This window comes from Daucus carota, chromosome 9, assembly GCF_001625215.2.
Source record: "Daucus carota subsp. sativus chromosome 9, DH1 v3.0, whole genome shotgun sequence".
Classification (NCBI taxonomy): domain Eukaryota; kingdom Viridiplantae; phylum Streptophyta; class Magnoliopsida; order Apiales; family Apiaceae; genus Daucus; species Daucus carota.
This window is the reverse complement of record NC_030389.2, coordinates 26,777,539-26,798,304: the sequence shown is the minus strand read 5'-3', so window position 1 is coordinate 26,798,304 and position 20,766 is coordinate 26,777,539. Positions and strand designations below refer to the sequence as shown.

Below are 20,766 nucleotides of genomic sequence, written 5' to 3'. Positions count from 1 at the left end.
CCAAATCAGAGTACAGATTCATATCATAACCCAATTCAAACCCCTTTGAATCTCTCGATTTTAATGATATAGGTAAAAGAATCAATTGCTCGAAAAATAGTTTTAAAAACTTGGTGAAATTTCAAAGTAACCTGACCTAATTTCAACAAGCTTCAAGCAAAGTATAACTCTGGATATGCAAATTTTAAATTCCAATGTGCAAGCCATATCGAAGTTAGAGTTTCAATTGAGTCAATTAGTTATCACCATTAGTAAAAGGGAAAATAAGTTGTAGAGTCAACCTTAGGTCATTCCTATGTTTCCAACCAATCAAAGACTTCACGCAAATGCCAATGTGATCATCTCTTCGAGGTCGGGAAGTTAAGTGGATGACAAAGTTACTGAGTATATGAATGAAGATGAGGAGTCGACTCCTAAGCTAAGTCCTTCTTTGTCAAACCCTATTCATGATAAGCCTGAATGTTCCAAAGCCCGTGAGTCTATGAGCGAACCTAGTCCTAGATCCATTTTTCAAAACCCAAATGAAGAAGTTTACAAGACAATGATTTCTTACCCACAAAGACTCATTCTTCCTAAAAATCGTCCCAAATGGAAAAAATCAAATTTTTTTAAACAAATAGAAGAAATCTTAAAAATTCTCAAGTAAGTCAAAATAAATAAATTTATGAGTTTTTTATTATTTCAATATCATTGAGAAATATAATAATTAAAATTATAATATAATACATGAATAAATAGAATATCAAATATTCTTGATAAATGTGTGCATTATAAATATAAAAATTAGATATAATAAATACTCTAAACTCATTTCATATCAGCTGTCAACCTAGGGTTCAAAATGGGGTGGGGAAAACGGGGAACCCGCCCTAACCCGACCCGAATGGGGCATATCCGCCCCGTTAATATGGGGAATGGGGCAGTGACGGGGAATGATTTTCTGCCCCGCCAAAATATGGGGCAAGTATGGTATTTGTTGAATCCCCGTGGGGATTCCCGCCCCGCCCCGCATATATTTAATATAAATAAATAATTATATTTAATATAATATATTTATTAGATTTAATATAATATATTTGTTATATTTAATATTATTATTTTTAATACACAAAACTATAATTTTACAATGTATAACATGTCTCTTTGATTTCTTTTATAATTAGTTTTTTGCTTTTAATATACATGTCTTTTATATTATTATTAAATTCTAAAGAAAAAATTACTTAATTTTAAAGTAATTATTTAAAGTGTAATATTATAGAAGCGGGGCGGGACGGGGCAAAATTATATTAAGTCCCCGGTGGGGCGGGGATGAGGATTAAAAATAAATCTCTGCGAAAAATGGAACGGGGATGGGACAGGAAAAAATTATGTGGGGCGGGGTTGGGAAATGAAATCCCCGCCCCGAACCCGCCCCATTTTTAACCCTTACCATTAAATAATAAATACACGTTAACAGGTTACCGGGCCGGGACACAGCAGCCCGTTGTTTTATTTTGACCGTTAGTGGTAAATTTGGCGACATATTAATGAATTTCTTGGATTTACCCGTACAATGAATCCTCTTGTTTGAAGCTGTGACCAGAATAATTAGTCTAGCGTATATAAAATTTGGACACCGCCATCTCATAGTCACAGAAAACGAACCCCAAAAAAGACAGCAGGCAGAGATGGACGAAAATCCCTCAGCGGCAGTGGGCGGAGTAGTAAAAACAAGTAATAGTAGCTCGATGTGGTCGCGCAGGCCGCCAGTGCGTGTCACGTCTGAGTTCGACAGTGAGAGCTGCTCCTACTTTCACAAGATTTCCTGCAAATTCATGGACAATTTGGCCAAATTGAAGCTCAGTTTTCAAAACAACTCCAAAGGACAAGTCAGTGATCCTCATCTCACCATTCTTTCTAAGCATCTCTCTCTTGATTATGATGTGGAAGAGCAGAATGCACTTGTTAAGGCCTTCTTTCCTCTTTCTCCGACTTTGCATCTTCGAGCCACTCGTGATATTAAGGTCGCTCTCTAATCTGTTCGATTCTACTCTTTTGTTTCGCAACTTCACTTTCTTTCGATCTATTTGTCGTATTTAGTATGACTATATTTATATCTGCTTGCTTCTCTGCTCGTTGTGATGTTTCTTTGAATTAATTTTCTTGTATTGATGCGTGTGTGTGTATTTGTATAGTAGAAAATTTCATTAATTTGAAACATTTCATCCTGCTCTCGAGTTTCTATACCTGGAACGTCCTACGATTAACTAGTTTTATACTCCCCCTCTGTCCCATTTAATTATATACGTTTTTTTCCCACTGCTCGACACGCATTTCAATGTTCTTATAAAATATAGTTCTGTAACTTGTTTATTAAGATTTTCTTTTTCTGAATAAAAATTTAGATGTTATTTTTTTATTCAGGAGAAAAATCTTGATAATAAGTTAGAGAACTATACTTTACAGTTTACAAGAGCATTAAAGTGCTTGACGCTTCCCCGTCCGCCACTGTATACTATCCAGAGGAATGGAGGGGGTAAAATCATAATATGGGGTCCCTCCCGACATCAGAACTCAAATGAGTTAATTAAATCAAGACATATGTAATTTAATCATCTACTTTAGGCGCACTTAATCTACTTCTTGATAACATATAAGCTTCAAGTCAACTCAACCACGGAATATTCCTTTCTGGAGTTCATCTTATAGTCTTGTTGGTCAGATAGGTGAGATATAGCGCATGTTTGTGCAATCATATGAGTCCCATATGTGGACTTTGCCTTATATGGATTTTTAGAGTGTTCGGAATATCATTAATGTGGGATTTTATCTCACATATGTGAGATAACCCGCAAGTTGAGAGAACTTAACTTCATTTTTCATTTTCATCACGGAAAACCTAAAGCAGAGCGCAGGAGGTGCTTCTACGAGTTCCCACTTCATCATTTTTTTTGTCTTTAAGTCATCCATCTACCAAACCAAGCAAATAGCTGGATTTTCTTATTGAATCATAAAAAGTTTTGATTGAATCGAATTTCTTATCAAGCCCATCCAGTCGAGTTCGATACGGTTACTTTTCATGCTAAGGGTATGTTTCAGTTTTGATATATGATGGACAATATGTCAACATATGTCTTAAAATAGTTTCAAATATTAAGTAAAGGTATAGTGATTTTTAGTAGATCATTATGATATCAGTAGAACAGGAACACCTCATCGTACCAGTAGCAGCAAAAGATAATGAGAGTGTTGTTGGCTAATGTCTAGTTTATGTCCACCTAGTTATGACTTATGAGTGATCTAGTGTCCCTTCTTTGCTTATATTTGTCTTTGTTTCTTAAAAATTGATGTCATTTTGGCTTTTTAAAAATTGATGTCAATTTGGCCAAAGCTTAGTATGCAGCTGGATTTATAATCTAATATCATGTCATCTCCACTCTTCTCCCTAGTAGGAAAGAAAGACTATATTATAAGATTTCAAGCCGATATTACAGATAAAGATGTATCGCTTTAGTGATATACATGCAATATTTGCACTTCAAGCTGTTTCTTCTACTAAATCTCATATATTTTAAATTAGGCACAACAAGGAGAATTGGCGGTGGTTGCAGATCTCACTAGTACAGGCTACAAGTTTGAACTGTCATCTGCTCTTCCATCTGGTGGTCTGGTGAGGAGAGTCTATACCGTTACTCAATATTAGTTGTTTTACACTATGCTTTTCTTTTTTACTAATTGAACACGCCCACAGTCACACACTTATTTTACCTTCGACGAGGCTTGAACCGCGACCTCGTGCAAAGGGAGTGAGGGTGATATTGCTAAATAAGAGATCTTTGGTCGCTATTGTTATTTTATAAAAGTTTTTTTCACTTTTCAAGATGTAATATACAAAACATAATCCCAAATAGACCCTTTCCTATTTACAAAGAACATCTCGTACAAAAGAATATTTTTTTTGAAACTAGTACATTGCGTCTCCATAAGTGTAAAATGACATGTATTTGAAAAACATAGAGTAACAAATAAGATACTAATATAGGGTCGCGCTCAAGAGAGAACGAATGCTTAAAATAGAACCATAGAACCACTAAGGTTCTGCTGCAGAACCCTATTTTTTATATAGATTTTCAGGATCTAAATCTAAATACATGTTTTTTTGCATTGTTGTGTGTGCTCAAAAGTAATTTCAAAATATAATACATAAATAAGACATTTTTTCATGTGCAGTTCTGCTGCAGAACCCTAACTAATACTGTAAATAAACTAATGGTTCTATGGGTTCTATGTGGAACATGACCCTACTAATATAGATTGACTATCAAGGTTTCTTTTCAGTGTAAATATCCATTCACTTCTAATAGCTCGTTACAAGAAGGCAAATCCACTCAATCCCAAGTGCCATTATCATATAAGGCATTCATTTCCTCCGCCAGTTAGAATCATATAATTCTTCTTGGACAGATTTGGGGTTGGTTACACATTAATGGTAGCTACAAAGTAACGAGAAAATTGTGACAAATGATCATATGATACAAAAGTAGAGTTGAGATAGTGCATTGACGTTTACCTTTGATTAAGCAATTGGAAGATTGTCAGTTGAAACTGAAGCAGCTGGGATCAAAATTAGTGTCAGTTTCTAGTGTAGGTGTTGAATAATACATGAGTGAAGTATGTGATAAGGTAGAAACTAACAATTGGTCAACCGAAGTTTAAAAGAATGAAGTGTGCCACTGTGCTATAAAAAAGTGACATTTTGCGGATGAAGTATCCATGTAGAGTTTGACTTGGAATATCTTAATAAACTCATATCAATGACTCAAAGTCCAACTTAGTTGCAGATGATGAAAGTTTCTTACAAATCAAACCAAAATCTGAGGTTCAATGGGATACAATGACTTGTTCAGGAATAAAATATGAAAAGGAGGTTCACCCTGGAGAATCGATGGAGGCATACGATAAATTAAAAACCATGATGTATAAACTGCATCAGCCTACAACCTAAAAAGATTTAGGCACAACCATTTAAGATAGTAATGATTTTCCAGTCTCAAGTGTCTATATTGCATTCTGCTACCCAGTTTTGAGATGGTGTATCGACAAATAAAGTTTGTTTGATACTACCATTTTTAGCCATGTAGATTTTGGCAAGTATTCTTTTGTATTATCACTCTCTAAAGTCTGTACACATAGAGGCAGTAAAATGAGTTGTAATTTCAGCATAAAAGAGACAAAAGGTAAAGATCAACTCAAATCGATTTTTCATTAAAAACAACTGTCATTCAGAAGTAATCATCAACAAATGTTATAAAATATTTAAAATCTGACTTTGATAATACAGCACAAGGACCCCAAACATTCAAGTGAACTAAATCTAGGACTAGAACTAACATGCTGATGTTTAGCAAAGTGATATGACTCGCACTCTAAAATTGAGATGTTTGAGTTCCCAGGGCAAAGTTTCTCGAGGTGAAGAAGAGATGAGTGACCCAGTTGACAATGTGTTTTATGTGTTTTGAGTGAGGAAGTAGAACTAGAACAGGTAATGGATTGGTGTAGTGAGTATTCAAGAAAATGATGAGACATGACAATTAGGCATGTATATGGGTTACCTGAATTGGGTAGACTAGCGTAAGGAGTTGATGAAAGCTTGAAAGGGTCCTGATATTGTGAAGACTTGATGAAATTATCTGCAGAGTTTAGAACTGTTTGGACAGAAGTATCTTGCATTGGCAACATGGCCATTGGGAGTCCTCTCTGGGTGTTTCCGGTTTTCATTTAGAAGCTTTTCTACAATCATGCATCACATCCCCTGGTTTATTACCATTATGGCATACAATGCCCCTAGAATTCGATGATCGAGCGGCAGTACTGTATCTTTGAGTAAAGTGTCCAGAGACTCACTACTATGCCTACTAATCAGAGCACTTGTATGTTGAGATGGTGACACTTTGTGTGAATTATTTTGCTAAATTCATCATGCAGAGACCTGCAAGGAAACTTATAACTGTCAGTTTATGTTATTTTTCTTGTTCTACTTTCACATGAGGACTATATGGAGCATAATATTCAATTCCTCGTATATCTTTTTGAAATCCATAAAATATGTCATGAGAGAGTTATCATGTTTCTCAGCATGATTAAAGTGTTATTGCATGGATAAATTCAAGATGCATTCCCTTTTCCAGGATACAAAAACTCCAGATAATCAATTAATTCTTTGACGAAGTCATAGTGATTGATAAAGCTTATTACTGTGTTATCAATGGAGTGACGGATTGGCAAAATAATCGAGTATCATCTTTTATCCTTTCCTGTCTCGAATCATCTTTGGAGGATCTTCTGTTAAATGACCATCTTTCCTTGTACCACGTAAATACAAGCATATAGTTGTTCCAGTTAGAAAAATTAGATATATCAATCCATTTGTGATTAGTTATATTTGAAATAATAGGGACAACCTCATCAGTATTTATGGAAGTAACTGAGGCAATGTCAGCAGTGGCTGCTGAAAATTTTTGATCACCCATACTATGCCCAAAATATAATTGAGTCTCTGCGAAGATCACAACCTGAAACTTGTTGCAGAATCAGTGTCCGATGCCTGCAAGGGCTTCATTTTTTAAGCTTTTCATTCCATCTGTTCCTGAATAGCTTCTTTCAAAAGGGCTAGGCGGGGTAGGATAATTGATAAAGGGATTTGGATAGCAAAACCCAAAAGAACACAGTTTCCGAACAAACTCAATATCTCACTCTGATCCTGATTCACTGATGCTCTTATACCATGACAGAAAGTAATTAGGTATCGTGAAGAGTAAACAAGTTTTGCGAAATATTTATGCAGGTTCAAGGAAACCAGAATATGATAACATAAAGAAGTGACTCAATCTAATTTCTATAATTATTTTAACTCCTGAAATCATGATAATATTCAGCTGTTAATTAACAGCATAAACAACTATTTTTTAACAGCATATGCATATGTTAACACAACCCTTTGCATCTTTTCGTCAAAAACTTGCGGATTATGATGACACCATGTAAGCTGGTGCATTGGACTCCTGGTTGCAGCTTATACTCTTAATTTCTGCCTTGACCAAACAACCATAGTTAGCTATTAAAATCCTATAACGAAACCTATCACGAGTTGCTCTTAAATGTTTAAAATATTGCACCAGTCATAAATATATTATGTATCTTCTAAAATTGCCTCTATTATTTGATGTTAATAGTTTTCTTCATGCTGCAAGCAATGCGAACATTTACGGTGCAAAGATACATAACCAAGGTTGCATTTGCATGCACTGCTTTTATGCATGGGTGCTTCTACCCCAACAATTGTATTTCTTGTAATTCCCCTATATCCTCTTCCTTTACTTCTGCAGCCAAGAGCAAGCTTAAGATTTCCCCTTGGTGAAGTTTCATTGGAAGAAAAGGAAGAAGACAAAGATCATGTGAAGAAAATGTTATCGATAAATGGAATTCTCAAGGGTCAACTTTTGAAAGGAGTTTGCACGGCTATATACAGGGATGAGAAATTGAACATGAGATACTCATATAAGGTTTATCTGGAAATTATTTATTAATTAAATTTCCTGATTTTAATGTGTTAAAACTTTTATCTTTTACTTGGAGCCATTGAGTTGCTCAACTGCATCATAAGAATCTGGGTCTCCGTCTCTCAGTTGGTATCTGTTTCTTTTGTTGCACATGTAGTTTAATTTTTTTTTTTTTTTTTTCAGGATGAACAAATGTCTTTCATTCCAAGCATTTCTCTTCCTTCAAATACGCTTTCACTTGCATTCAAACGCCAATATAGTCCTTCAGACAAGTTGAGGTGTGCTCTCTTTTCTCCCCCTTGCACAATATTTAATCAACATGCTCCTTCCAATAAGAATGCAATTTTCAAAATTTTGATATTGCATCTCTAAGCAACCCCCAGAAGTTTGGTGAACTCTTCTCTAATGCTGTTACTATGATGGCATTTACATTTGAAGAAAAGTTATCTTAATCAGCATGCTCCTTCCTATAGCAATGCAAAATTGAAATTTTTATTTTGCACGTCAAAGCATTCTGCAGTTTAACGAACTCTTTTGGATGGTACCTAAATCGAGTAGTTGATTTGAATTTGCTCTTATATACAACTTTATCATTTAGTCAGCAGCTAAGCTGCAACAAGGAGATACAGGGTCAATGTCCATAAAGTCAAAAGGTGGTAAAAGGTGAACAAAGCAAACATCTACTAAGGTATGAAGATTTTAAAAAATGAAGGTACGGAGAACCCTTCTTTAAGGTGGGAGTTGTTTAACTATTAATCAATTAAACAACACTGAATAGAGATTCACACCAAAATAAGATGAAATACAAGAGTTCGAGCAACATTTAGCTGACAATTCTTTCATTTAGCCACACTGTTCAGTTGTGGTGTTAAAGGTGGAAAACATTGTTGTACGAAGCAAAAAATTGAAATTCATGAAACGCGTATTTACCACCTGAATTACATTGCAAACTTTTGATTTGTGCATAAAATTGTTTTTCAATTATAACAAGAACAGTATTAAACACATGAGAAACCTTACTTTTAGATCCAGGAAACCCAAGCAAGTCGAGTGAAATAATCAATTAACGTAACAACCATATGTTGTTGATGAGAATTACATCATTACCGTTAAACCTTTATAAAGTAATAACGTTGGGACCAAGACAAAAATATTATACACCATCTACATAATGTTGGGGCTAGAAAAAAATATCACTCTAGTGAGCTTATTATTTTATCGATTATTACTTATTCGAGGTTCAACTGTATGTACGAGTTAATAATCTTTAGTAATAGATAATATCATCATTAGAATATTTACGTCATATGTTTTATACATTATTTTTGAACATATGCTTTATTTTATATTTTATACGACGTCTTTAAACATATGTTGTTCTGTGATATGATTATTACGTTCAATATCATATTTTTTTGCAACCACACTCAATTGTTTCCCAATCATCACTATTCACTAATATGCACATATTAACACCCAATGGGGAAACATGAGGCTAAGTTCCCCGAATTATTCTGGTTAACAATTGCTTCCAAAATCTTAGCATAGGGTGTGCATTGTAGATACCTTGGTGTATATGAAAATGATGTGAATTATATGTTCTTCATAATACCCTCTTGAAGTTTAGAAAACAAAATGCACGTATATCATAATTTTTTGCAACCACACTCAATTGTTTCCCAATCATCACTAATATGTACATATCAACACCCAATGGGGAAAGTTCCCCGAGTTCTTCTGGTTAATAACTACTTCCAAAATCTTAGCATAGTGTGTGTATTGCAAATATATTGGTGTATAAAAATGATATGGATTTTATGTCCTTCATAATACCCTCTTGAAGTTTAGAAAACAAAATGCACAAATATTTGAGAGGAATGCGAACAATCCAGAAATGTAATTTTTGAATCTCAAACTAGATCAAAGCGGAAACGAGGTAATTTGAATCTAACCCTCAAATGAATTTATTAATTGAACTTTAGAAGGGAAAAACTAATCATATTATATTCTTAAAACAAAATCGTATATCATAACTCATTAATTATCCAAACGGATTATAAGATATGAATATGTATAACATACCATACCATACGTACTCAGTATATCCCGCTTAGAGCAGGGTCTGAGGAGGGTAAAATGTACGCAGCCCTGCCCCTACCCTTAAAGTAGAGAGACTGTTTCCGTGAAGACCTCCGGCTTAGTGCACCATAAATTAAAATAGTGTGTGATATCATATGATTATAATACCTTAGGTCATGGCCTTATTCACGTGAGACTTACCTAAACATTCTCGTGAAGTCATTCTCGCGAAGTCCGATGGAGGAAACAAATGGAGGAGAAGAAAGATTGGTGCAAACCAAACTGGAGCATAAAACCTTGAAAACTTACAACAATCACATACGGAAATTATCTATCTTTGACGTTTTGACGTGCTTCGTGTTGAACAGATTAGCACTGGTTGGGAGGAGTGCAACTATCCATGATACAACCAGAACCCATGATTTAAACCGCCAGAACCCAAACAGTACTTATACGTCACATCGTATACACAGAACCCGGATAATTACATAACAAATGAACTTGGAGCGATGTTACTTCGTCTTAGGATTGCCTTCTATGAAAGGGATGATCAAGTGCAAATTCCGATCCGATCCATATGTTTTTCTTAATTCTCAACAAACCAAAAGTATTCTGTTTTGGACTCGAAAGTATGAATGCAAGATCCGTTGAGGAAGACGGATGACGCCACATGCTCCAAAACCTAAACCTCATATGAATCTAAAAGAAATTCGAAACCACCAAGGAGTTGGCTAATATTTGATCCAATGTAGGAAACCATTACTTAGAAAGCTTAATCCAACTAGATAATACATAAAACCAAATCCAAATCCAAATAGAAAAATAAAAATCTAATGTTGTGTTTGGTTGGGGAGAATGGAATGGAATATAATAGAATGAGTAGAACTTAATGAAAATAATGGAGGTGGGAGCCTAGGAGGGAAGATTTAAAAAAAAATTGAATAAGTGCAATTCTTATAATGAGATTTAAGAAGAAAATTGGTTTATTCCTTCTCAGATTGTGGGGCTTGGTCTCTAGGTTAGGGTGCTATAAATGGAATTGAGGAAGGAATGCAATATTTGAATATTTGTCCATAATATAGTTGAATTATTATTCTGTTCCTTCCAAATTGATTAACCTCAACCAAACACAACGTAAGTACTTACAAACATGAAAAATCTTTCATCCGAAAGGTAAAAATTTTTGCAGACTAGATATCTACTTAAAAAGTATAATTATTATATAATAATCATCCCGGGACAATAAATCAGCATACAGGACCTCTTGCCCACGAGATGTCTTTTATTTTTACACAAGACATCTTGCCACTCGTATCCTTTTCTTCTCACATTTTGTGACTTGTGAGCTTGTCTTCTTCTAAGACCCAGATTCATCCCTTTTGAGTATGAATATTCGAAGACACATCCCTTAGATTGACTGCTGTACTACTTCCCTACTCCCCAATTAATATAAAATAAAATATGCACCAGTTAATATATTGAATCCTTGAGAAAACCCTAAACTCTTCTCATCCTCGAGGAAATATGCTTTTTCTTGACAGAGCCTCCTTCTGAAATCTAAATTCTAGCATGGTAATACTTGATTGGGTAGAACAAATACATGGAATTAGGTTTTTGAAGAAATGATTTGGATGCAGCAATCAGTTGGTTAAGGATTTGTAGGGAATTATATGGGTGCACAATCAAAGAGGTACATCTATTGAACAGATTAATTTTTTTCTTTAAAAAAAAAGCTTTAGTTCTTAGTTGATAATAGCAGAAGGTGCTCCATTCAAGGTTTGCAATTTTTTTTCATTCCATGTATGTTATGCTTCTTCTTGCTTCTGTGACACCTTCATGGCTAGCCATGATCAAGGAAAGTGGGGGTGGGACAAAAGAAAGGACAGAGAGGTAACAGATCTGAGGAAGGAACAAGGTCATGAACAGCCGTACAAGGATTCGGAACTGATGAAGGTGGAAATAGGCGGAAATTGGAGCTGAAACAAAAAAGTCTGCTGCCTGCAGTGTTACTTCTGACAGAATTTGTCTGAAGCACTTGAATTGCTTAAAACAATAATGAGACAGGCCATGAAAGTGTCAGATTTAAAATAAAGCAACTATCTTCCTAAAAGATAATACGACTTGTTATTGGAATTGATATTGCTTCTTGTTTATTATTGGACTGGACAATGAGATTACCAGTCTAGATGATCTAATTTATTATAACATTTGATTCACAGTTATTTCTACAACTTCAATTCAAACTTCTGGAGTGTTGTATATAAGCACAAAGTGGGGAAGGACTACAAATTTAAAGCTGGTTACGATTCGGAGGTTCAACTTGGTTGGGCATCCTTTTGGGTAATATTCTTTATGTTTGATTTTTAGTTAAGTTTGAGTATTTCACTAGTTTATAAATCTACTTATTGATATAAATGTAGTGTAATATTTATATATCACAGTTCATTCCAGATTTAAAATATTTTCATAATGACTTGATCATAATCTGAAAAAAAAAGAATTCCTTGTTTGTCTCTATTTAATAATATCATTTTGAATTGTGATTTGTAGATGTTTCATCTCTTTTGTGTGTTTGTATGTTAGCGTGTTTTGGTTTTGGATTAAGTCGCTACTTATATGTTTTACATGTGTTTGTTTGTTTGGAGAAACGGACTAATATGTCGCTTTTTAATTGTGAATGGCCCTCAATGTCAAAACTCAGTGAGATGGCCCTTATTGTCCCCAACAAATGAAAAGTTATATTGCGTTGACATGTCAATACAGTTTTTGCATCACATGACAATGGACGACCCTCCAGTAAAAGGAGTATTCATTTGGAGGCCCACCCTGTCCTCTCTCCTCAAGCAAATCTCCTTTGGCAACATCGACGACCTTTTCTTTGGTACCGTCTCTTTCAACCCAGACCCAAATCCCACCCCAAACCCCACTTTTGCAGCTCTGCTTATTCTTTTTGTTTTTTTCAAACTCCCACCGTCAGTGCTGCCTTCAAACTCGACTGACAGGTGTTCTAGTCATAAACATATCTTTACCATGCTCTTTTTAACCATAAAATATGCAACTCATGGACTTGCGTTTTCTTTTCCAACAAGGTATATAAATATGCGTCTCTGGACATGAACATAACTTTTAATTTTTTTGCCTAAAGTTCAGTAACGAATATACACCACCAACATGGTTTTGTCTGAACATGAGGGAGAGGACGCCTCTTTATTTTGCATTTCTGCAGCAAACATTTCTAGAAATGGGACACGCCTATGCATTTATCATTCTGATACACGTAGGATCATGTTGCGTTTAAAGTTGACAAAGAGGGCCATTTGTCCTAGTTATGACATTTTGGACATTTTAGCTTTAAATAGTGACTTGAGGGCCAACACTGGTTTGTTTGTTTGTGTATATCCGCGTGTATTCTAGTTCTGGTTAAAGTCAGTGCAGTAATCTTTTATCAACCAACTCTTTTGCATATTTGTAAAATAAATTGAGGTTTAATATCATGGTTGTAGGTTGGAGATGAAGCTGGTAAAGCGAAGGCAGCCCCAAAGAAGATGAAATTTCAGGTCATGCTACAAGTGCCTCGAGATGATATTAAAACATCAACCTTAATGTTACGCTTAAAAAAGAGATGGGACTTTTGAGGAGGTTTGTAGTGCGATTAATCTTGTTGTTCAACTTTAATCATATTTTATGTGTTTATAGAATAGTTCAATAGCACGTTTAATGCTTGGAATGTTTTTAAATTCTAAAATCTTTTGCATACCATTATTTTATATTAAATTTATCCATTTTATATTTGTTATGTAGGCATGGTTGTGCAGGACCAAATTGAACAAGGGCTTGGTTTCCTTGTCAGCATAGTTTCATTTGTTTCTCTTCCAAATATATAGCTTTTAACTGTTTTTTTTTTCCTGGAAAAACGAACTTGCATTAAATCACTTCAAAATCAAGATTACAAGATAAAATCTGGAGCATTGCCAATTTGTGAGCGACTATATTCAACTATATTTGCGGACCTATGAGCAAACAAGAATAACACTTGATCAAAGTGTTTGAGTATATCAATATCAAAACTCCGATGCTTCTTGAATCCCCACCCACCATCTTCTTTAACATCACAAAGTCTTTCCCACGATAACCATTTTATCCCTTTATTTGCTTCGTCATTGCCCCACCAAAATGCGTTCATCGCTTTATCAATTTTATCACACTCTTCCACAGGTATTAAAAACATACCTATCCAAAAGTTAGGAACAACCTGTGCTGCTGTTTTTAGTCAGAGTACTTTTTCTGCCTTGGAAAGTGGTTGATTCTGTCACCCATGAAATTGGATCCCCTTGACGAATTCCTCGATGTGACACAATATCTCCAAACATAATACCGTTTTGCAGGAAACGATATGACACTATGTACATACTTTGGTTAGTAATGCAGTACTTTCCATATTGTGTATTTGTGTTCCTCTATGAATTGGTGGATTAACACTTTCGCAAACAAATATGAGTGTTGGTGCCACTAAATTAGTCCCCCGGCCCATTACAAGTGACCATAATTACTCTTCTATACTTTTGGTATGCAGTGTTCTAAAAATCTCCGATTTAACCGATAAATCCCCGATTAATCCCCTGCAAGGTCGGCCACCGATCCGACTTTTGAAATCCGATTAATCCTTATATATATTTCATAATCGAAGTATATGTGATAAATTATTAAAATTAAAATACTATATTACTTTAAATATGAATAATTATAGATTTTATGAATATTGTAAATATATTAGTTACTAAATAGCTAATATAATAATAACTAAATATTAAATAATATTTTAATATTAAAATAAACCCGATTTTAACTCCGATTAATCCTTCCGATTAATCCCCGATTTCCGATTAATCCTTGAATCGGTAGCTCAACCGATTAGGTCCGATTCCCGATTTCTGTAACACTGTTGGTATGTCATAACAAGTGAATGAAATAAAGATTTAAGCCAAGGAACGCATCTTCAGTTTAAGTCTTTTTTTCATTCTTTTATATATTGTATTTTAAATTCTATTTTTTCAAATCTTCAATTTATTTTAATTTGATTCATAATTCAATTACTTAATAAATTCAAGAGTGAAACTATTTTTTAAGAAGTATTTATTATTTTTGAACTATTTCTTGCTATTTATATATACTTAAAATTTATTTTTTCAAATCTTTTTTTTTGGAACAATTTATTTATATATATACTTATCCTTTATATTTTAATAAATCTTAAAATTCCTAGTCTCCATAATTTCACAGAAACCGTACAGTCTCCAACCCAAATTTACACTCAAAAAACTTAGCATACAACTCCCCTGCGTCAATTCACATTTTATCAAGAATCGCATAAAATCAACATCAAATACAATCCATTAAATCTATAGATTATAATTTAACAATTAAAATCTTAGTTGAATACACCCGTTAAACTAATTTTAGTTTTTTGATACACTGTAAAAACTCAACTGACTCGAAAAGTAAAATTCCCCAAAATGTTATTGTCCAAGGTATTCCCGATACAAGAAAAATACAAATTATGCATTCTGATTTCTGAGATCTACACTGCCTCCTAGGAACAAACAACAAACAGCACAAGGAAACACACAAGATGAATGGATAATATAGCCTGGTTCATTTTCAGATGTACCTTTGTCTCTATGTACACTACCTTTCCTACACACAGAAAAATCCTCCCCAAGTCATAACCCGGGCAATGAACAATTCCATAACCTAGAATACAGTTTCTGTACATGAAATAGAAAGCTCGAGATATACATGTAACCTGTCCATTCTCAATTCTAAAGCCTCTAAGTGATTTTAATATACTGACATACTGACAACAAAAATCAAAAAAATGGTTACAAGGAGATGCAGTCCAGCTCCATGAAAACCTGCAAAATTACATTACATGACAATAAACCATTCACTTCAACCATGAAAAGCTCTATTGAATTGAGTATATCTGCTACAATTCTATTTAAAAAACTTTCTGTTTACTTCCTGCTTTCCTGTTCAAATTGTCTATATAGACAAGAGCATGAACTTCTAATTGCTTATAATATCTTCAGCGCTTATAATATCTGCTACAATCCTATTAAAAAAACTTTGTTTACTTCCTACATTCCTATTCAAATGTCTATATAGACAAATATCTGGTCAAGTTTACTAGAATGTGACCTTGAAGTTAGATTATAATATATAAATATGGGTAAAGAAATAAAACATTTAAATATGAGTTCATATTTTGTGGGTGTTTGCTTGGGCTAAGAAGTCTAGCTTCTGACTTTTAAGTCAAAATCAGCTTACCTGTGCCATTTGTCTAATAAAATTATTAGCACATTTTGTCTAATAAACTTACAAGTTAAATTCTGACTTATAAGTCGAAATCTGAGAAGTTGGAAATTCTAACAGTTTTTATCGACTTATTTTGATTTTTGAAATTTGACTTCATAAAAATGTATATGATCACTTCAAAAGATAATTTGTAATATTTTGCTATTGTATTACCACATTTACAGATAATAAGTTGTGATTACCAATAATACTAGAAAATATAAAAACTTAAGCTAAAATTCGGTCAACCTGACCAAACTGTCAAAAATAAAATATTAGTGTACTACAACAATATTGGTGCTGTTTGAACTCTTCTTAGCATGGGTGGTAGGGTCTAAAATCAAATTCTTCTTACATGTAGATTTTTAATTTGAATGTTTTGGTAAAGGTCCATGTATCTATTCCCACTACAATACCTAATAGTTCCCTCACAGCTACAAATGCATTACGCTGCATAGAAAAATTAAGTGACATGATCTTGTTATTAGAAACTATCATTTTCATTCTGCTTATAATTGTACGCTAACTTCCTAACCACGATTAAAATAACATACAGAAAAACTAAATCCCAAGATGCTCACCATTGTTTCGCACAGATGTTGGTAATGCAGGCAAAGACATCTCTGTGAATAGAGTAGCGCTATCAGTATATGGATCTTATGTGAGTAGCATATATATAATATGAAAGTGGTAAATAAGTTAACACTGTTGTTCCATTGTTACCAGGAGCACAAAGAGACAAGGACGAGATTGAAGTCGATAAAGGCCATGGAGCTGCAATATTGTCGGTCAAGTCACAGGTAAAGCTAATTCCAGTTGAATTATCGTATTCCACATCTACTGGCAAGCTTTTAAGCAAGCATCCTGTGAGCAATCATAAGAAAGACGCAATACTTTAGTTAATGCAGTAAATGAGACATCTTTTATCACTTTGAAAATCAAATTGGGTTCACTTTACTTTCAGAAATACTGTTGAGTGTCCATCTAAGACAAAATGTCACTACTGTGAATTTCATATTTAGGATTCAAAAAAAGCATTGTAGAGTTCCACTATATATAGTGTTTCATTTTGATTTAACAACGTATATAGTATTGACTCCACCTTCGTCTTTCCTCATTGCATGTGTATTGACAGACATTTAACTGCAAGTTCAGCTTGCTAATTTCTGTAGCATACAATGTATAATACATATATTCAAATTGCCTACCATCGAGGTACTGTTGCATCTCAATATACTCTTTAGAAGTTAGCTGTTCTTTGCAAATGAAACTTCAGTAAAATAGAAACCAATATTCACATTCGACTGTGAAGAAGGTATACAGACACTAACGTAAAAATACAGATTCATCAACATACACCTCACATGGTAAAAATAGAACACTATTTGCACAATTTCATCCAAAAAGACAAGCATACAAATACAAAGATGGTAAAATCGTATTAAGAAAAAGGAAAAAAAAAAAAAGCAGAAGAGATAAACCTTGTAAGCCGTATACTTCTCGCAGAAATCGTCGAGATCCAACCAATAAGGAAGGAAAGGAAACGCAAGTCAGTAAGATTGAGGATATGTGTAAATGATACAGTACTCCCTCCGTCCCAACCGATTGTTAACATATATGAGTTGAGCACAGAGATAAAGAAAACTTAAAAGAAAAAGTGAAATGAGAAGTGAATATGGGAAAGTTATGGGGACCTAAAAAATATACTAAAACAATATTTTGTAGGTTAAAAAATGGGACCTCTTTAAAAGGAAAGTGTTAAGAAATGGGATGTGAAGGAGGGAGTATCAGACAACGCAAAGACACGAAACTTTAAAAAAAATATTATACCTTGGATACTAAAATCTTTCAAGTCAACATCACAAAGTTCATAAAGATCTGTCAGAACTCCAGCTTTCTTTAACATTGAACCGAAGACTGTTGCACAGATAATCGCCTGCCTATTTGTAATCAACATTTGCTTCTGTATTCCGGAAATGTAACTGTTTAATGAGCTACAACAAGGACTGGGAGCAGCAACATTACGGCATGATTTGATCACTTCGGATGGTTGTGTAAATTCTAGTGGACAAACTACACACACACAAACCAAAACTAATTGTTCAGAAAAAGCGTGACACTATAAAATATTAAAATCGGCATTACAGGAGTAAAAATATATTCCTTTCAACACAAGGCACCATCCCATTCTGAACACATGTAAAGATTATGAGATCAAGTACCAATAAAATGAATGCATACAATCATTTCAAATTGTATTTTACAATAATTCTTTGACAAATGTCAATGATCATGATGTGCAGGTCGTAGCTCATTTAAATACATAATCTATTATTCATCTAACGCCTCTGATGAATTGCAATACTCATCTATCATTTTAACTACAAATTTTTTTTGAAATTTATTGATCATACCATATTTTTATCGATATTAGTTATGCCCTATGAGACATACACATTCCAATTTAATGCAGGGGTGATTAAGTTTTTGATAAATTAATAATGTATAGTATGCGCTAAAACCCACAAATCTGTATTTAAAATATACCCATGAAAATAAATCATTAACTAAAGTTCAGAAATATAATGATCACGTCCCTCAAAATATGTCATAATAGTTTAGGCATTAAATAAAGGGTGGCCAGTCTTTAAGTCAGGACAATAAAAACCTTTTTATAATCCAGCATCAAACATATCGATAGAAACTATGCATTAGTGCAGATAAAAGAAAAAAGATAAAAGTGATTTTGCAACTACAGCACTGCAGCAAATATTTATACAAAAGATCAAAATATTATTACAAATATGTTTAAGTATACAGTTGGTATTATTTATAAACTTAAAACCATTGCCACTTCCTTATGGGATAAAAATATTATTGGCTCCAATTTGATCAGCATGCAGCACTATATTGAGCATATGGTGAAATGAGTAGGATTCTTGTGACATTCTCAACATATATTAACTAGCATTAGTTGACAATTGATATCTTTGTAAAGATGTTTTGAGGGTCCTACCTTACTATAGAATTGTGATCCTCGGAAAACTAAAAAAATTATTCACAAAATATTTTTTTTTTAAAAATATATTCCAGACAGATTTGTAAACTCTAGCCAAGGCACATGGTTATAGAAAGTCTATACCTTTGTTTACTTTACAAGCAGATAATATTCTGTAAGCTTTATTTGCATTGTCCGGCGAGAGTTTCTTAGAAAGCCATGAATAAACAACTCCTTTGCAGTCATTAAGAGCATCAATGTGCATGGATTCTTCTGAAGCAACTGAATTCTTGTTATCGTTGCTCGACAATGATAATTGAAGCGCAGCCTCCATAATTGCAGGTTGGCACACTGATCTGCAGCACTCCTTTAAAGGATCAACTCTGCTGCAAGCCTCCAGTAATTTGCTAGTATTCACTCTTCCTTCGAAAGTAGTTACGTCTTTGACAGGACATGTCCCGCCAGTAAGATTTGATGATTTTATTGAGCATATAGAAGGAACCGAACTGTTCGCCCCTCTGCTAGCAAGTATACTAATAACATCTTTGAAACAATCATCAGCAACTGCATTTTGCAAAACTAAACTGTCCGTTCCCTGGCTGTAGTATCCCTGAAAAATGCGGAGTAAGCTACTTAACTGCGGACAACAAACCACATTCCCTACTATACTCGCTAAAGGTTGAGAACAATCAGATGCCGTTCTTTCCATAATAGTGGAAATCGCAGAGAAGTTAACAGGACATCTCCCCGTCAACACCGGATCATATGTGGTCGGGAACGAGGGGTACATTGGCGGCAAAGAGTGTCCACTAGAAGGATCGTGATAATGAGGTAAAACAGCAGGCGAAATTTGTATGGGCTGAAAAAGTCCAGTAGTTGGTGGACTACCAAGCTTGGACTTCGACGAGATGTTAGTTAACTTATCAGGCAACTTAAGCGCCGTCGCATCTTCCCGATGCACCAACCAGATAGTGAGGACCAGAAATTGCCGTATACGCAAAGTACCTAAATTCAGATACAAATCTACTTTGAGTATAATTAACTGACCACAGAATCTTTTAAAATGATTCACACAAATTAGGGCAAAATTTGGGAACAAACCTTGAAAAGCAGTGGGAGTCTTCAAAGTATCCATACAGAAACAAATACACTATGGATTATCAATTCTGCATTTAATTGCTGCAAAAAAAAAAAAAACACGTTAAGCAAATGAAATGTACAAATCACAAGTAGAGAGAGTAAGGAAACTGACAGGGAATTAAGGTAGGTACTTGAGAAATTGAATTCCAATCAAGGAGAAGAGCTCTTTACATAAATCATTGAGTAAAAGATAGTGATAGTAGATGAAGTTAAGTGAATTTGCAGAGGATTTAGGGTTAAATACCTAATACACATAAAGAGATGAAGAGAAAAAAAGGGGCCATCACTCATTATTGCTGCTGAGACCACATCGGCTCGCAACGACGCCGTTCTCTCACACACCCCTTTTGTTTTGCCGTCACGCGCTCCTATCTTTTCTTCCTATAAATTTAATCAAGGGACTGCCCCGAGTTTTTTTAAAGATGATAACGATGTGCTTTCACTTTTATCTCAATTTTTTACACTTATTTTGTCTTCATCTTGCTCCCAAATTATAAGTTTGGGAGGAAAGCGAGTGAAAAAAAAAGTAAAATTATGTAACTTTCACTACTATTTGTACTCCGAAGCTTCTTAAAAGGAGGAAAACAAGTGAAAGTGGATGCAAATATAACATATTTTCACTTTAAAAGTTTCACTCCAAAAGTGGGATGAAAA

The 20,766-nt window shown here is 34.3% G+C and overlaps 2 protein-coding genes across 7 annotated transcripts; one reads left to right on the top strand and one right to left on the bottom strand.

Annotated features, from left to right (window-relative positions):
- The first annotated feature begins 1,559 nt into the window (after positions 1-1,559).
- On the top strand, positions 1,560-13,416 carry LOC108202804 (outer envelope pore protein 37, chloroplastic). Its single transcript, XM_017371341.2, has 6 exons — positions 1,560-2,006; positions 3,563-3,652; positions 7,368-7,544; positions 7,725-7,819; positions 11,840-11,960; positions 13,124-13,416. The coding sequence occupies exons 1-6, from the start codon at positions 1,671-1,673 to the stop codon at positions 13,253-13,255; spliced, it is 951 nt and encodes a 316-aa protein (XP_017226830.1). The 5' UTR covers positions 1,560-1,670; the 3' UTR covers positions 13,256-13,416.
- Positions 13,417-15,237: 1,821 nt separating this feature from the next.
- Positions 15,238-20,500, bottom strand: LOC108202917 (uncharacterized GPI-anchored protein At1g61900). 6 transcript variants are annotated; one of them, XM_017371530.2, is made up of 8 exons: positions 20,357-20,500; positions 20,074-20,151; positions 19,117-19,995; positions 17,805-18,047; positions 17,456-17,470; positions 16,698-16,838; positions 16,556-16,597; positions 15,238-15,532 (listed from the first exon to the last, which is right to left on the bottom strand). In XM_017371530.2, the coding sequence occupies exons 2-8, from the start codon at positions 20,105-20,107 to the stop codon at positions 15,459-15,461; spliced, it is 1,428 nt and encodes a 475-aa protein (XP_017227019.1). In that variant the 5' UTR covers positions 20,108-20,151; positions 20,357-20,500; the 3' UTR covers positions 15,238-15,458. The 6 variants fall into 6 exon arrangements, with proteins under 6 accessions (XP_017227019.1, XP_017227022.1, XP_017227018.1 ...); XM_017371533.2 differs by having other exon boundaries at positions 19,117-19,977; positions 20,357-20,499; XM_017371529.2 differs by having other exon boundaries at positions 20,244-20,399.
- Between the last annotated feature and the right edge of the window lie 266 nt (positions 20,501-20,766).

Coding starts and splice junctions, on each gene's coding strand:
- LOC108202804 (XM_017371341.2), top strand. CDS start 1,671: ATGGACGAAAATCCCTCAGCGGCAGTGGGCGGAGTAGTAAAAACAAGT. Junction 2,007..3,562: donor GAGCCACTCGTGATATTAAG/GTCGCTCTCTAA, acceptor ATTTTAAATTAG/GCACAACAAGGAGAATTGGC. Junction 3,653..7,367: donor CTCTTCCATCTGGTGGTCTG/GTGAGGAGAGTC, acceptor TTACTTCTGCAG/CCAAGAGCAAGCTTAAGATT.
- LOC108202917 (XM_017371530.2), bottom strand. CDS start 20,107: ATGGATACTTTGAAGACTCCCACTGCTTTTCAAG. Junction 19,996..20,073: donor GACTCCCACTGCTTTTCAAG/GTTTGTTCCCAA, acceptor TACTCAAAGTAG/ATTTGTATCTGAATTTAGGT. Junction 16,598..16,697: donor CTTGTCTCTTTGTGCTCCTG/GTAACAATGGAA, acceptor CTCTATTCACAG/AGATGTCTTTGCCTGCATTA.